General features: G+C 38.3%; 1 protein-coding gene and 1 long non-coding RNA gene across 6 annotated transcripts in view; one reads left to right on the top strand and one right to left on the bottom strand.

Moving 5' to 3' along the window:
* Positions 1-6,151, top strand: part of ARFGEF3 (ARFGEF family member 3) — a 202,022-nt gene extending 195,871 nt beyond the window's left edge. For all 5 annotated transcript variants that reach the window (XM_082405594.1, XM_082405593.1, XM_082405597.1 and 2 more), the window contains 2 exons: positions 783-2,001; positions 3,359-6,151. In XM_082405594.1, coding sequence (XP_082261720.1) covers positions 783-2,001; positions 3,359-3,550 — 1,411 coding nt within the window. In that variant the 3' untranslated portion in view covers positions 3,551-6,151. The remainder of the gene's footprint in view (positions 1-782; positions 2,002-3,358) is intronic.
* LOC309635029 overlaps positions 1-17,097 on the bottom strand; it is a 207,757-nt gene that overhangs the window by 165,567 nt on the left and 25,093 nt on the right. The window lies entirely within an intron of this gene.

Raw genomic sequence — 17,097 nt, 5'->3', positions numbered from 1 at the left:
TTATACAACGTGCTGTCACATCCTGACTTTGTACTTTCAGAGGTTATCCTTGCACAAGATAAAATGATGCAACCAGTTAGAGAAAAGAATAACGTGGAATCTTGCAATTAGCTATTTCTTGGATTCCCTAGATAACTAGCAGAAGAGAGATTTTAAGCTCTTAAGCCTATCTTAGTGAAATAAAGACTTCATTCCTAGATATGCAGGAAAAAGTGAAACTGGGGAAACAAAATGAACTCAAATGTCCAAGCATAATGTTAATTATTATATTTTAATTTTTCCGTTTATTAAAAATTCCTCAGCCATCACTTAAAAAAAATAGTAAAAGCTTTGGGTTTAAGGAAAAATGGCAAAGGGTAGGAAAAAGGCCAATTAAAATTACTATAACTCAACAGAAATTGTTACTTTCTTGATTTGTTTTATTACTCATAACTATGAAAGAAAACAGGTCATATACCATAATTGTGCCTACGTTAAAAGTTTTTTTATAAAATTGTTCTATTTGTTTCCTAAGTCTTGTTGGGAATCGTTAACTCAATATCATAATATTAATTCTATAGCTCCCAGATTTTAAAAGTGTAAGGAATTCCATTAATCATGATTAAAATTGTCATCTTGTAATGCCCCAAGAAATTTGTCCTTTTTGAAGAAAGACATTAAAATACAAGTAGTTTAGTTTGTAATTTTGCCTAGTCATTCTGTTTGTGTAAGGTCTGAATTGCTTTAAGGTAACTCATATAAGGCAACTGGCTACTAATCAATGCCTTTCTTTTCATTTGAAGTGTTTCCTTCAGGGAAATTGTGGTGAGTCTACTATCCCATCAAGTGTTACTCCAGAACTTATATGATATCTTGTTAGAAGAGTTTGTCAAAGGCCCCTCTCCTGGGGAGGAGAAGATCCAAGTGCCAGAAACCAAGCTGGCTGGCTTCCTCAGATACATCTCCATGCAGAACTTGGCCGTCATCTTTGACCTGCTGTTGGACTCCTACAGGACGGCCAGAGAGTTTGACACCAGCCCTGGGCTGAAGTGCCTGCTGAAGAAAGTGTCTGGCATCGGGGGCGCTGCCAACCTCTACCGCCAGTCTGCCATGAGTTTTAACATTTATTTCCATGCGCTGGTCTGTGCTGTTCTCAGCAACCAAGAAACCATCACTGCTGAGCAAGTGAAGAAGGTCCTTTTTGAGGACGATGAGAGGAGCACAGATTCCTCCCAGCAGTGTTCATCAGAAGATGAAGACATTTTTGAGGAGACCGCCCAGGTGAGCCCCCCTAGAGGCAAGGAGAAGAGGCAGTGGAGGGCTCGGATGCCCTCACTCAGTGTCCAGCCCGTCAGCAACGCCGACTGGGTGTGGCTGGTCAAGAGGCTTCACAAGCTGTGCATGGAGCTGTGTAATAACTACATCCAGATGCACTTGGACCTGGAAAACAGTATGGAGGAGGCACCGATCTTCAAGAGTGACCCTTTCTTCATCCTTCCCTCCTTCCAATCTGAGTCATCCACCCCGTCCACTGGGGGATTCTCGGGGAAAGACACGCCTTCCGAGGATGACCGCAGTCAGACCCGGGATCACGCGGGCGAGCCGCTGAGCCTGAGGGGGACCAGCGGGGAAATGCTACTGCTGCCCCCGAGCCCCAGGGTGGAGAAGAAGGACCCCAGCCGCAAGAAGGAGTGGTGGGAGAACGCCGGCAACAAAATCTACACCATGGCGGCCGACAAGACCATCTCAAAGCTGATGACCGAGTACAAGAAGAGGAAACAACAGCATAACCTGCCCGCCTTCCCCAAAGAGGTCAAGGTGGAGAAGAAGGGAGAGCCACTGGGGCCCAGGGGCCAAGGCTCCCCGCTGCTCCAGCGGCCCCAGCACCTGATGGACCAGGGGCAGATGCGGCACTCCTTCAGCGCTGGCCCCGAGCTGCTGCGCCAGGAGAAGAGGCCCCGCTCGGGCTCCACCGGCAGCTCCCGGAGTGTCTCCGCAAGGGACGCCGAAGCCCAGATCCAGGTGGGTACCTGCCCCCCGCCGGAGGATGCAAAGGTCCACAGCCAGCCATGCAGGAGGGAAGCTGGGTATCAGTGACGCACCTGTGCCCCTCAGGGAGCACTCAGACACGTTATGAGCCTCCAAAGTCAGGGGACTGCCTGCCCCTAAGACAGTATATCCTTGTGAAACTGAAATTGTATTCTCATATAATTTCAGGAATTGTTTTTATGGGTTATAACAGATACTACTGAGAATTAGGAACCCACCTGTGTAAATAAGATGACGCCAAAGCTTAGAAAATGGATGGACTTAAACCCAGGACTCAATGCCAGTTAATCATTTGAAGATAGCCCTGAAGCAATTCTGTAGTTATGAAGAATTATGTAAAGGGAAAAGGCAAAGTGCATATTATGTGGTTATTCCAATGAATTGTTTTTCTAGCCCATCCTGAGCACATAAAAATTCTCATTTTCAGAGTGTTCCTATTCCTTTATATAATTAATATTTGCAATTCTATGGTACCTCCCAAAAATGAGCTTGAGAAGTAAAGAAGAGGGGCACTGTTTCATTCAATTTAAGAAAAGATGAGATGGGAAAAGAAAGATAGAGGGATCTAAACTCGTGGAGAGCCCTTTAAAAGTAATCTGGATGTTTATTTTCAGTTGTAGATTCCTGTTGCAGGCATAGTAAGATAGGAGCTCTTGGGCCCTAGGATTCTATGGACCTATACAGGAATGTATTCTTAGAATGAACATAAATTTGGAATTAGTATGAATCTTGCAAGATACTTTTTTCCTCTGATGTATCTTGAACATAGAACTTCATAGTTCAGAATCCACAAAAATCATCTTAGACTGTATTTGTAAAAGTATCCAGTCAAACTGAGATGTAAGGTTCTTCTTTAACAGATGACCTTCTTGACAAATAACAAATCTTAATTGCTTTTTCATGTCTTGGAGATTTGCTTATGATTTCAAAAGTTACCCTAAATTAAGGTAGACCTATTCCAAACTTTCTAGACATTAGAGAGACTGCTGATTAAAAATGTCATATGGCCTGTGAAAATCTCATCATGAGAAGGCAAGAGAGTTTTTAAAAATCTGAGGAGTAAGATTTTTGTATTTTGTAAATGTTGGAAATAATGTATTCCTAATGTGAAATGAGTCTCTGCTAGTCCTTTTATATACATATATATATATATATATATATATATATATGAACTTAAACTGATGTTTTATTATAAGTGCATTAAATTAGTAAAGACTACATTTATTGAAGCCTAAAGCCTGAGAAAACTCATTTGCATATTAGCCACACTTAAGAGTACAAATGAAACCTCTGGAGAAAACTGCTAATTCTCTTAATTCCTTTCTCTTAGGCATGGACCAACATGGTGCTAACAGTTCTCAATCAGATTCAGATCCTTCCAGACCAGACCTTCACAGCGCTCCAGCCAGCAGTGTTCCCATGCATCAGCCAGCTGACCTGTCACGTGACTGACATCAGAGTTCGCCAGGCTGTGAGAGAATGGCTCGGCAGAGTGGGCCGTGTCTATGACATCGTTGTGTAGAAGACTCACATTCCATTCCCAAGGAAATACACTAGGAGGGTTTAGAGTATGTCTGCCAATCCAGCTGATAGCATTTCCCCCCCCACCAGCCCCAGTGACTCAGAGAACACCCAGTTGCTCCCTAACTAATCAGCATCGGGGCCATTCTGGATACTAAGGTAGTATCTGGATGACACAAGTGAAACTCTAAATTTGCACATAATTTCAGAAGGCTCTACATTCCTTGGCACATTTCTAAATCTTATTTCCCAATGCTTTTGCCTGCAATATTATCCCCAAATGAGTCACTTTTAAGGGCCACTCCTTTGAAAACATTACATTGATCCATCATTTTAAAAAATGCAGTAGCTAAAGAAATATCTGCTGGTTAAGTCAAGCTGATGTACACATAGACATCTAGTACCAGACATGATTAATTGGAGGAAGATTTATATTATGATTATGAGTTCGGCAGGGAAGAAAACAGTTGGAGAAATGTATTCTTGGGTGTCATAATCAAGAAAGGGATGACTTACTTCCTCTGTAACTCTGTAAAATATTCCAGAACATTTCAAAATTGTTCCTAAGTTGTCAAGATTTTCTGGTTGGTATTTGCCAACTTCCTCATGTAAGGTACTACTGTGCCTTCACTTCCCTACTTCTAAAGGAAGGAAATTCTTTCATGGCAGGATTTTAAGTCTGTGGCATGGCAGCCTTTGACACATAGTACTCAGTGGTATTGGCTGATACAGATAGTGCCAAATGACTTAAGACCGGCCACCCTGACTGTCCCAATAGTCTTTGCTTTTGTTCCCAACGCAAAAATGAAAAGGGAAAGAAAAAATGGTGCCTTAGTTCCTTGTTGCACACACATTTCTATGCTCCACAATTATCTGAACATAAGGTATAACATTTTGTCTTTAAGAAAACAAAACAACTCATTTTATATCAACACCCTTGGAAGAAAGGAACTCAAGAATTCACCGTCCAATAAACAGACTTCTCAGGGAAGGGAGCAGGAAGTGTGGGGTTAGGGAGACAGCTGGAAGGGGTGGGAAAGGAGGTGATGATGAAATCATTTTAAATCTGAAAATATTAGACAACAATCGTATGAAATAATGGTGTCGTTCATACACACTCTAGTCTCAGAAGAAAATAAAACTACAGGAGAAAAGGACACAGAATGAAGTTTAGGAAATGAAGTTTTTCAGTTTAAAATATTTCTCCTCTCTGGCAAGTAGATTTGCCATCTGTTTGAGGTCTTTTAATTCAGGCATATTTTAAGCAGATATTTATTTTCCTAATTATTACTAGAAAATTAATTTGGAATCTTTATCTTATTATTTACAGTATATTTAATATTTATTAAATTATAATAGTGACTGAAACTCCTCAGTCAAGCCCATTCACACACATTCTAAAGAGTCAGTTGCTAAGACATACGTTTTAATTTTCCCAGCTCCTAAAAATTGTTCGTAATTGAAAATATTATCCCTGAAACATCAACTCTTAAGTGTGGAAGTAAGGATTTAAAACTGACAGCTTTATTCAGTGCTGGTATTTGTAAACTTTGTCTTCCTTGGGAATATATAACTATCTACAAGGTTAAGAGGAAGACAGGGTTCCCTGATTTATTTAGGCAATCTAAAAGAAAGAACCTTATCATTCGCTATGCCATCCAGAGCACCACAGAATTCAGAAGATGTTTTTCCAGTTCCACAAAACACTCTTTGCCTTCAGTTTTTGCTCATTAGACAATAATGCAAGTTTAGAAACAGATCAACAATTTGATGTTAACAAGCAATGAATCGTTGGGATAGCAATGAGTTGGTTCTATACTTTAGATTTTTTATATTTTGTAAGTAGAATTGAAAGTTGGGTAGATCCTTTTTTTTTTTTTTTTTTTTAAACAAAAGCAGTACACCATTGTTGTTTTGTTTCTTTTTGTAGCTCATCTAAGGTTCATTTCCTTTTGAGTATTCCACAATTTAGGGGGGTGGGGGGAGATTCAGCAAAGCAGAGTATTATCAAATCAGAGTAATTACAAAATGTTTATATCTAGCAACTTTTTATAAAGTATAAAAGTTCAAAGGAAGCCAGTCTCAATTTATGAAGGTCATGTCCTGGAAGTTGTTAACGGTTTAGAAGTCAGAATTCATTGTCTTGACAGATTCTCTATTGTGGGATTCATGGCTAGCTTATGAAAACAAGTTTACCCCATTCTGTATTCAAATACTGCTCTAGTACCAGCCTAATTATGGGTCCCAAGAATAAAAGATAAGAGGATGTACATCATTCTTTACCTACAATTTTGTCAGAGGGTTTTGGTCCCTTCCCGTCATCTTTTCTGTAGACCACCCCTCCGGCCCACAGCAGTCTTCAACCCACCTCCATTCCCAACACACTCTGTGTATCACATCCATGTCAGATTTCGGCTGGAAAATTAGCTAAGTCACAGTAATACTTCTAAGAGGTATTTGCAGTTTTCAAAAAGGACATTGCTTGATGCAAATAATCTCCGAGGAATAGTACACTTCAGGTCACAGCAAAGTCAGTCAAATCTTCCCAGGGGTGGAGAAGAAAGGGACATATGTAAAAACCCTTAGTAGATGAGTGGTCCCTCCCCACACTGCCCCATCAGTCCCTCACTCTTCCTGGTGTGTCCATTTCTGCCTTTCCGCATCTCTTCTTTCATTCCCTCCCATGGTCTCTGAAAGACCAAGGTCAAGACAAGCCTTTGTAGTTACATATAGCTATTACCATATATTTTCAGATCTAAGCAGAATAAGATTTTTATTGCTTTTAGTTGCCTGTATTTACTGCCAAAAGTGTGTTACCCTCTGGTTGAGATTTATTCTTTTTCTAATATTTTGGTAAAGTGTTCATCTTTTCCAAAGTGAGGAAGCACCCTAGAAAACTCAAAGTGCAAAAGAATTCCTGACTGAATAGCCCAGCCAAGTACACCACGCTCTGCAACAGATTTCTCCTTGCCATAGGAGGACTTAGATTTGATGGAGGGCTAATAAATTGTTCATAGGATCTCTCACCTCTAGCATCTCCTGATCAGCTTTGACAGATGCTTAGGCTGTCTCTTTACACCCTCTTGTCATCTCTCCCCTTATGATTATTTTCCTGCCTTCTCCATCAATACAAAACTAGGGCAACTTTTACCACTTTTAGGCTATTTAATGACTGACCAAGGCAGATGCTAACATATAAAACAGCTCAGACTAATCAAACATGACAAAATGTTATCATAATTCCAAAGTACCTTTAAATTGAAACTTCTTGGTACAGCGATCACTAGGCTTTGTTGTTGCTGTTCTTGTTGTTCCAAGGAGAGGGCTTATACAGAGTCAGTTGAGAGAGTCAAATAGCCTTAACTATAAGAAGGTAATGCAATTGTATAATAGATATTTTTGACTTCCCCAAATACATCATAGTATTGCTTATGTAGGAAAGTTTTCTTTCTCAGAAAGAAAAATCCATTTGTGTCAGTCCTATCAAACTAAGCAAAATGAAGACCTCTGTTTGGAGCTGATAACAATAGCAAGAGGTTACAAACAGCAGGGGGGGAAGGTGACATCATTGAGTGCCTCTGAGAATGTGGACCTTTATCTACTTACCATATTTAATTCCCACAATAACATTGTGAAACAGGTATTGTTGTCCTCGTTTTTTCAGATGAGGATGCAGACCCAGAGAGGTTCAGAAACTTGCCCAAGATAACCCATAAATGGCAAAGTTGGTTGCAAAAGAGATGTTCCTGAATTCAAAGGCCAGGCTCTCTCTACCATACTATGTCTAAGTGCACAGTGTAAACACTTCAGTGTTTCAAGGAATTAAACAGTTAAAATGAGTTGAAGATATTACATTGATGTCCCTATCTATAATGTTATGGGGATTTTTCAGTAGAGTTAAAAGAAAAAGATAGTGTTTAGGCATATAGTAAGGTCATATATAACATAATATTTTTATGTTTGAAAATAAAGAAAACAAAATCTAAACTTTAGTCTTAAAGCAGATCCTCAGTGGTAATTTAGGAAACTCACCAAATTAGGTGGAAATGATGGAATAATATTGTCCATGGCCAGCTATTATGTGGAAAAACATGACAGTCTGTGTCTGGAATGACAGGAACAATTTGTTGACCTTTACCAATTACCATTTAATCACTCAGAATAAAGTGCCCTGCAGCCAACAGTGCCTCTCTACTTGCTTCCCCTGGAAGTATATAGGACTAAATTGTAGGTCATCATCAAACTTTGGGAATATGCAAAATAAATGACCATTTTTCAAAATGCACATTCTCTGAAGAAGAAGCAACTGGTCAGACAAGATTGCTTAAAGATTCAGGTACTGAGGGCATCAGGTCAATATCTATAGTAACCATGTGCCATGACACCTAAATATTTCTACTTGCCTTGTAGACAAGGAAACAGGCAGAAGGAAAAATCCAACATAATGCATTAAGTGAATGACAGAACTTACATCCGCTTGGGTACCATTTAGGAAGATTTAGTGTGGCCTTAAAAAAGCAAAAGACTATTTTTAAGCACTTTTTATTGAATATATGAGCTTGTTTATGGCAAGATTTATGAAATTGGGTAAAGAAGTCATTTATAATTATGCCTCATCCAAAAAAATGTGTTCTCCTTCACGAGTTCAGCAATCTAGAAAACTTTGTCTCTGTCTTTCGTGAGATCCCTTTCCTCTGGCTGTATTGTAATATTTGTATTTGATGTGGAAGTAACTAATAACTTAATTAAGGTTTTGGATTAAAACACCATTTAGATTTCAAAAATACAATTATTACTTCAGGGAAGATAGACTAAAAAAAAAAAATCATCCCCTGGGATAATGTAGGAGAAACTTACTTGAGAACAATGCCTAATTTCCTTGTAAAGAGGGGAAGTACTTATCAATTGAAGAACAACCCACTACCACACCGCTAGCACCATCCAAAACCTTTCCCCTCTATCTTTGTGTGATAATGCAAGGGGGGTCTAGGGAGGAGAGACTAGCTAGCTGGCCATCTTAGTGACACAACTGCAGTCAACTTCTGCTGAATTCCATCCAATTACAGTCCTTCTAGCCTTTTCAACTACCAAAAAGTGTTTGTACTGTTAATTCCTATCCTGGAAGTTCAAGTAGTGGTCGTCTAGTATCTTTTGACGTTAGAACAGTAGTTGTCAAACTTCAGCACATATCAGAGTCACCTAGAGGTCTTGTTAAGGCACAGATTGCTGGTCTGGAGCCCAGAGTATCTGATTCAGTAGGCCTAGAAATCTGCATTTCTAACAAGTTCCCAGATGAGGCCAGTGCTGCTGGTCTGGGGACAACACTTTGAGGACCAATACCTGGAAAAAATTTCTAACTACTCCCTTTAAGGTCAGCCTGACTTATCAAGCACTAGAGAAAAACTGAACTTCACCTTGGGCAGACAACTTGGAATTGGATTTTCTACAGCATTGCTGTTCAGTCTTCCCAGTTTCCAGGTTTATTATGCCAACGATTGATTTTTACAAGGTAGAAGACAATGAATGTATAAGTTCTATGGAACCGTGAGATCAATGTAAGCTTCTCGTCTTTGTATTTAGAAACATTAACTCTATGGATGACCTTTTGTATCATGTTGACTTTTTGACTTGTACTGAAGGTGATTTTAAAGTATGTAGTGTTTTAATTTCTTCTGTCCATACAGTTTTGATGAGATGTTTCCATGTTGATTCCATCACAACCTTGGCTCCTGGCTTCCAGAAATTTTTGAGTAGTTGCTCGCTTGCCAGTAGTTTTATATCCCTCATTAGTCACCAGAATATGAGCACATCAAGATGATATTATACTACTTGATGTGCCTTCATCTTTCACTTAACTGTCTGGTGTACATTAATATTTTAATTTCCTACATATCTGTAAAGAGTCTACCAAATGGCTTCACGGGAATTTGCAAGTGGAACCAACTCCCTTTTGAGCAGCACATGTGCCTGTTTTAAGGACTTTTCATTACATATGTTGTGTTGTGCACATATCTACACAATCAAGACCATATTCATTATCTCATCTTCCAAATGAGGAGAAAAATGTAAAAGCGCATCAGTATGTTTTGGGAATACAGTGAAATCATGTTAAATGTAGATGGGGCCTTAGTTTATCTCTTAACTCTTTATTCAGTTAATTAGTTTTGGAAATTCTTTTTCCATTAAACAAAATAAGGACCATAGAGGTAATAATTCAAGAGAAAAAAAATTGAGTATCTCAAAATCATCTCCCTTGTATAAACTATACTAATTACACAAAATTTTTATTGATTCAGTAAGTTTCTCTAAAGACTTCTGTTTAAGTATCCTGACATTATTTAAACTGTTATGTAAGTAGAAAGTAATGACTATATTTACTAGAATTAGTGAGATGAGAAAGCACATCAGTGTTAATGATGTCAAGGATTCAAGTCCTTGCGTCTGTAGACAGGAATAATTGAAGCTTTTCTATTGCAGTTTCATTTCCCCTAATCATTTTTGGAAATTATGTGTGCGTTTAGTTTTTTTAATAATAACGGATGTTGAATTAAATTTTAAAAATTAATCTCTAGTAATAATTTATTTTTGTTTTACCAGCTGGTGCCAAAAAGGGGAGGGAGGAATCCAAAAGCCAATCTTTTAAACTAACATGTAAAGTTTGTTTTCTCTTAAAGTTGGGAAGCTCACGGCCCTGGCTCTACCAGGCACCAGTGGCCACCACGGCTGCCTCGTGACTAGGTACAGGCAACTTTGTGTTCCTCCCTCTCTCTTCTTTCATCCAATTTTTGTTGGAAGTGGTTCTCTCTAATAAAACTTGGTTTCCCACACAATAGGTAAAACTGGACAAAGATTAATGCTTTTTGATATTTTTGGTTTCACTTCAATTGAAACCATGTGGTAGAATTTCCAGGTATGGCATGAATGGGGCAGGAGCAGGTGCCTAGAGGGAAAGGCTGGTTTTGTTTCTTAATTTGTTTTTAGTGGATGGGTGGGGATGGGGGCAAGAAAAAGAAGTTTATTGCCCTAATCATGCCAGAAGACTGATTCAAGATGATTTTCCTGCTGTTCTAAGAGGAATAGACTTAGATAAATTACATTATAATTGGTTCCCCTGATACTATCTCCCACTCTAAGTAAAGCCAACGGGTGGTAAGGGTCCTTTTATCCTTTCTTGTATTATGCCAAAGACTAGACTTGTTTTCACTGAAAATTATAAATAAATGAAGCTTGGTACAGCCATAATGATTTGAGTCCGTATACCATTTTATCCATAGAATGCAAAACTCATCCCCGCAACCCTATTCACCAGGAGCCTTGAAGCATTTTGTTTACTCCAAAGGACTTGTCAAGGAAGTACAGTTTTTGTTTTGCCTTCTTATTTAGTCAGTTTGGTCACATTTATTTTAAAAAAAAAATGAAAACCACCATCCTTTATATGTTGATATAACTATTTGATTTGATATAATCTGTGTTGTTTAACAGGTTCCTGTAAGCAAGCTTGCAAGTGTATTTTGTGTACATTTTATCTGAGGTGAAAATGAAAATTCTAAAGAGAAAATATTTTAAAAGATATTGTATTTATGTTGCTTGTGTTGTAGAATAAAGATTCAAATGCATCAAAAAAATCTGATATGTGAAACCATTTTCTTCACTGAATAAATATATCAAAATATGTAAATATCCTGTTTACAGAATTCTGCTAAGTGAACTAGGTTCCTTTCCTTGGCGTTTCATAACTCTGAAGAAACTCCCCCTTCCAATTCTATAATACAGAGATAGTCACTTGACAATTTGGTGAATGCCTAGAAAATATATTTGAAGAAGAATATATATATAACATAGTATTATATATTATATACAGTATTATACTACATTATATATAATATTTACTATATATATCTACTACATATATACCATTGTTTCCTTTTTAAAGAGAGGGCTTATTTTACAATATTATTTTGATGTTTTTCTTCATAAGAATGGATATCAAATTCATGTTATCAGTAGATATTGATGTAGTTTATTCATTTAAAAGAACTAAACGAATGTATTACCTTGATTGTTCATAAACAACCAAATCCCTAAATAGGAATATTGTTATTAAAAGTAATATTAAAAAGAAAAATACAACCGCTTTTAACTTCATTATCTTATTGGATTGCAGTTTTTAAATTGACTCTTTCAAAAGCCTATTAATAGTATAAGCCTAGGAATCATCATACCCAAATTGTGGAAAACTGCTATTTGGCCACTAGAGGGATAAAAGCCGTACAAAATGGATGGAATTTGTGTATATGACCTTAAATCATGATTCTATCATTCTGTCATACGCTCTGGTAATCTCACAGTTGTACTGCTAAGACTCAGCCCCTTCCATTGTATGAACAAAATAAATCTAAAATAGACACTAACATACTTTGCATAAGGAAATCACCAACAAGGGACCAGCCATGTTCATAGAGACAGCTGTGGCAGCGTAGAGAGGGCCTTGGACCTTAGCCAGAAAAGCTGACTTCACATCCTACGCTTTGCCCCTTCCTGGGAGTAGGAAGACCAGACAACACTTGCATACAGAGCTCAAGGTTCCTGCTCTGTAACGTGAAAGATAACGTGAAAGCCCCTATGTTGCAGTGCTTTGTAAATGCTAATGCCTAATAGGTGCTAACTACTATTTGTTAGAGAATAACCCATTTCATAACTAGCCCCACTATTCTGCAAGATGATTTATACTTGAGATCTAATGCGTACATATCCTTGACATTCACATCCATGAATGCACTACAACACAGCTTAACGTCTTGTGTCAATCTTATAAGAGGAGGTCAGCAGCTCAGATGCAGATCTCTTTAGCCGAACACTTTGGAAATAAATTCTAGGTCAATACCAATTCTTCCATTATTAATATCCACCAATAAATACAATATGTACATAAATCTATATGTATTTCTTTAGAGACTTGATATGCTTCAACTATTTGGCTTATGATCAAAACTTCTATTATGATTTAGCTTTGATAAATATTTTATATCACTCATTAGAAAATTCACTTTCCCATCCAGCTTAAAGATAGGTTCAATACGTAAGTGAAAATAAAATTGAAGTATAATGCAATATTGTGGCTTTCACATATTGACCAACATTCCTATTATCTCGAGCCTTTTTGGAAGAGCACTCTAAGCTCTTCCTTGTTTGTTTTTATTTATAGATTCCTAGTTACAACATCAAGTCATTTGTGCCCTGAGTCTGCCCTGCTAACTTAATCTGGTTGCACAAAATGTTTTGTTGTCAGAGAAACAAACTATTTAGTTTAATGGTCTCATCCAAACTCAGAGATGGTACCAACATAATAAAATCCCAGAAAAATGTATAAGCAGTTTCTGAATCACAAAAAAAGTATCATTTCAAGATGAAGGGATCAGATTTACAACAGTTTAGAGCAGAGAACTCAAATATTGAACTTTGATTTTGATATGGTTTCCTAGTCTACTTTATATCAATATATTATTTGCTATATTATTTGTCTCTCCAGCAGAGAATAATCTTAAAGAAAATAAATTAGATGTTAAATGTTGTGAAGCAGAAGCCTCCATTATAACTCAACTTGAAAAAGTGAGTATTGAAGTTAATTTACCAATTATAAAGGAAAAAATACTGTTAGCTATATTAGAGTTAAAAGTTCAATATTCTACAGTTTGTTTTCATCTGCTCCTAAGATGGCCATCAAATCAGTAAGTATTAATGAATTTTCTAATTAATAATAAATTACAAAAATAACATTCTTCTCAAACCCTAAAATAGATTCATTTTTGAAGTAGAAGGAATATATATTATTACAAATCCCTCTCAGATCAAAACCATTTAGAAATAGATTTCTTGGAAAACTGAGCATAGCTGACATCTGTTCAGTATCTATTCAAGTAGATGATTGGCTTGGGGTTCACTGTTCCAGGAGAGGGATAGGGATATGATGGGGCGGAATGACACAAAGTTGCCTGTGAGATTCTCTGGCTCTTATATTCTGAAAGAGAGAGAGAGGGAGAGGGAGGGGGAGGGAGAGGGGGAGGGAGGGGGAGGGGGAGGGGGAGAGAGAGAGAGTTTAATTGTGGGTTTTGAGGGAAGGGTGTCATGGAAAGGGAGAATGAAGACAAACTCTCTAGGGTAGAAACGTGAGGGGAAAAAAATCCTTCCTCTTTGATTAGAGCTGAATTCCCAGGGCTGGAAGGAAGAGGAAGAAGAGGTTGAACAGCAGAAAGGCTGCAGGTCAGGGAGGACCCCTGCACTGGCAAAACTATAAGAAAAAGCATTCCTGCATGGTACTCCCTGGCTGCAGTCAGGCCAGACAGCCTGGGAAAAACGTCCCAATCCCGAGGTATGTCAGAGAGTAGCAGAAGGATCTCCACACACCAATTCATGGTGTAGAAGTAACACAGTGATCAGCCACCCTGGCAGAATGGAGGCTCAGAACACTTTTTAGGTGAGTTAGAAGAAAATAAAGAAAATTGAAATGTGATACATGAACTTTGTGGACTGAGATTTACACCAGCTTTTGCAGTGAATAATCTAAAATCACGGTATGTCTAGTTTTGCAAGGCAACTGGAATTGGGGGGTGGGGAGGCAGAGACAGCTGTCCCTACAAATGCAAATTTATTTCCAAGGAAATGCCGACAGAGTTGGCACTTGACGATCCCTCCCAAGTCCAATGCCGTTGGCCCTTGGCAGCATCAGAAAGGTTTCTGCCTCTTTGGGAATAAGGCTCCCTCATCAGATCATCTTCTACTGAGGTCCCAAATTCTCTCCCCTGAGATGTGTGAGCTAGTTTGACAGAGTAGAGTTTGGTTCCTCCCATCTGGGGGCCCCAGATGCTGTAAGTAAACCAAATGTGTCCTCCACCTGATTCCCTAGCCTCCCTTCTAGTTGCTTCCAGGTAAACTTGGGCATCTCACCCCCCTTCTGCCAGTGGCTGCATTAGTCCCACTTCATGTTTTAGCTAACCGGCAAAAGACATCGCCCACTCCATGTGGATTGTAGCCAAATTCAGTCTTAGAACTGTAAATTATTTCTTTATATAATCTCCGTAAGGAACATAACAGGACAAAAGCTTACTGAGTGACTCAATCTCTATGAAAAACATGCCTCCCCGTACCTCTGACTTATACACCTGCACCAGGCTCAGCTACCCTGGACAGTCTCAAATTGTAATGTAAATAAGAACCATTTGATTGATTGTTGAACTTGCAGGTGTCCAGGCCTTACCATAGAAATGCTCACAGTAAGAATGATGCAGGCCTCAGGGATCTGCATTTTGACAAGCTTTCAACAGGATTCCTATGGATCACTCTTCAAAAATTATTCTATGTTTAGTCTTATTCTAAGAATGTAGTTCTAAGAATCTGATGTATAATCTGACCTAAAATTAAAAGGCTGTAAGTTTGGTCCCTCAAAAGAATAGTGTAGGGCTTCCCTGGTGGCGCAGTAGTTGAGAATCTGCCTGCCAATGCAGGGCACACGGGTTCGAGCCCTGGTCTGGGAAGATCCCACATGCCGCGGAGCAACTGGGCCCGTGAGCCACAACTACTGAGCCTGCGCGTCTGGAGCCTGTGCTCCGCAACAAGAGAGGCCGCGATAGTGAGAGGCCCGCGCACCGCGATGAAGAGTGGCCCCCCCTCGCCGCAACTGGAGAAAGCCCTCGCACAGAAACGAAGACCCAACACAGCCATAAATAAATAAATAAATAAAAATTAAAAAAAAAAAAAAAAAAAAAGAATAGTGTAGGTAGAGGCCCAGAAGTGGGTAGCAGTTGTTCAAGCATTTAACCCCCCAGGTAGATTCACTTTAAAGCAGAGATTTGTGACCTGGGGTGTGCAAAGAATTAGGGGATTCTTAAACAAGAAAGGGAAAAAGTATAGCCTTATTTTTACTGACTTCTAACTGAAATTTAACATGTCTTTCAATTTGTAATGTAGACAACAAACCACAGTGATGATGGCAGGCCCAGTGACTTGTTACCCATGAAGTCACAGATCTTTTCCTATTGCAGATCCCTCAAAATTCTATTTGGGAAGCACTAGAGTTGCTATCAGAACCACTGCTAGATCTTGTCATTTAATGTGTTAATGGGGAAGAATACCTATATATTACTGTTTCAAAAATTGAGTATTTTGACAGCGACATTGGTTTCCTTTGTAATAAAATGTATTTTAGTCTATGTATTTAAAGTTATTTCAAATCTTTAACATTACTCTCAAAAGGGATTCATAGACCTCCCCAAACTGCAAAGGAATCTGTGGCACAATAGTCAGTGAAAGAAATTCTGTCCTAGGATTATCATAATGAAGGATGGCTGTAAATCTAGGGTAAACTCATCAAGTTATGTTTGGGACAGGTGCATTTTCTCTCATGTCACCTTATATTCTATTGTGATCACCTGGGAATCAGGAGCCCTAACTCCCAGTCTTAGATCAACACAGTGTGTTTGTAAGCCAATTACCTCTCCGAGTCTCATTCCCTCATCTCCTACGTGACATGTCTCGTGAAGTGATTGCCAACATCCGGTAAAATATAAACAACTCAGTTTCCCTGACCAGAATTCTGAAAGGCAGCTCCTGTAAATTCTCACATAGGCTCCTGCTTTGAAGATATTCAAATGAGGAACAGTGCACAGATTTTTTCCTACTAAGAAGTATCTCCCTACTATAAAGTTTACATACAGTTCTGTATGTAGTCATGAATTTCACACATATTTTAAAAATTCCACTTGGTCTGGGTTTTTAAAGCACTGTAAGAAAAAATATTTAACATTTAACAACAGAAAAAAATCAATGTTTTAATGTCGGGATTGGCCCATTAAATTAAAAAAAAAATACTAGTCTCATGTAATAAATTTTAAAATTGCTTTGAATTAGGAACATTTCAAAAATAAAAATAGACCTAACAATGTTTAAAGATGAAATGGGTAACATATAAATCAAAAGAATGAATTTTAAATTCTTATCCAGATTTGGCACCCTATAAATGAATATACCAACCCTTAGAGGTCTGGAACCTATTTGACTGCTAGTTACTAAGCTACTATTCATTCTAAAATATTCAATAACTAATATTGGCAATGACTTTACTAGGGAAACCTGGTAGATAAATGGTCAAACTCATTTATTATCACAGTCTCATACTATTAGTCAACAGACTATGCAAAAAATCTAGGAGAATTTTACCTACAACACCAATAATGGGCAGCCAGTGTTGACTATTTAATCATTTCTTCATTTATTTTTGTTATTTTCATTTTTAAAATGAATTTATAGACCACTGAAGTAAACATTTTCTTAAGAAAGGTGAGACTAAGAGGACAGAACTTTCCAGAGGAACAGGAGTCTCTGCTACTCCATGTTTAAGCTTGTCATAGAAAGAATATTTCCTGTCTGAATGGAGCATCAGATGGCAAGGAACCCAAACAAGCCCCCAAAACCACATCCTCACTATCTCAATACCCAGACTGTGCTAGACAACGTACTTACAATATGTCCTCTCATTTCACCAAACACTGCAAG

This window comes from Balaenoptera borealis (assembly GCF_965194805.1).
Source record: "Balaenoptera borealis genome assembly, chromosome: 9".
Taxonomy (NCBI): domain Eukaryota; kingdom Metazoa; phylum Chordata; class Mammalia; order Artiodactyla; family Balaenopteridae; genus Balaenoptera; species Balaenoptera borealis.
The sequence above is the reverse complement of the archived record's forward strand: the minus strand, read 5'-3'. Positions and strand labels throughout refer to the sequence as shown.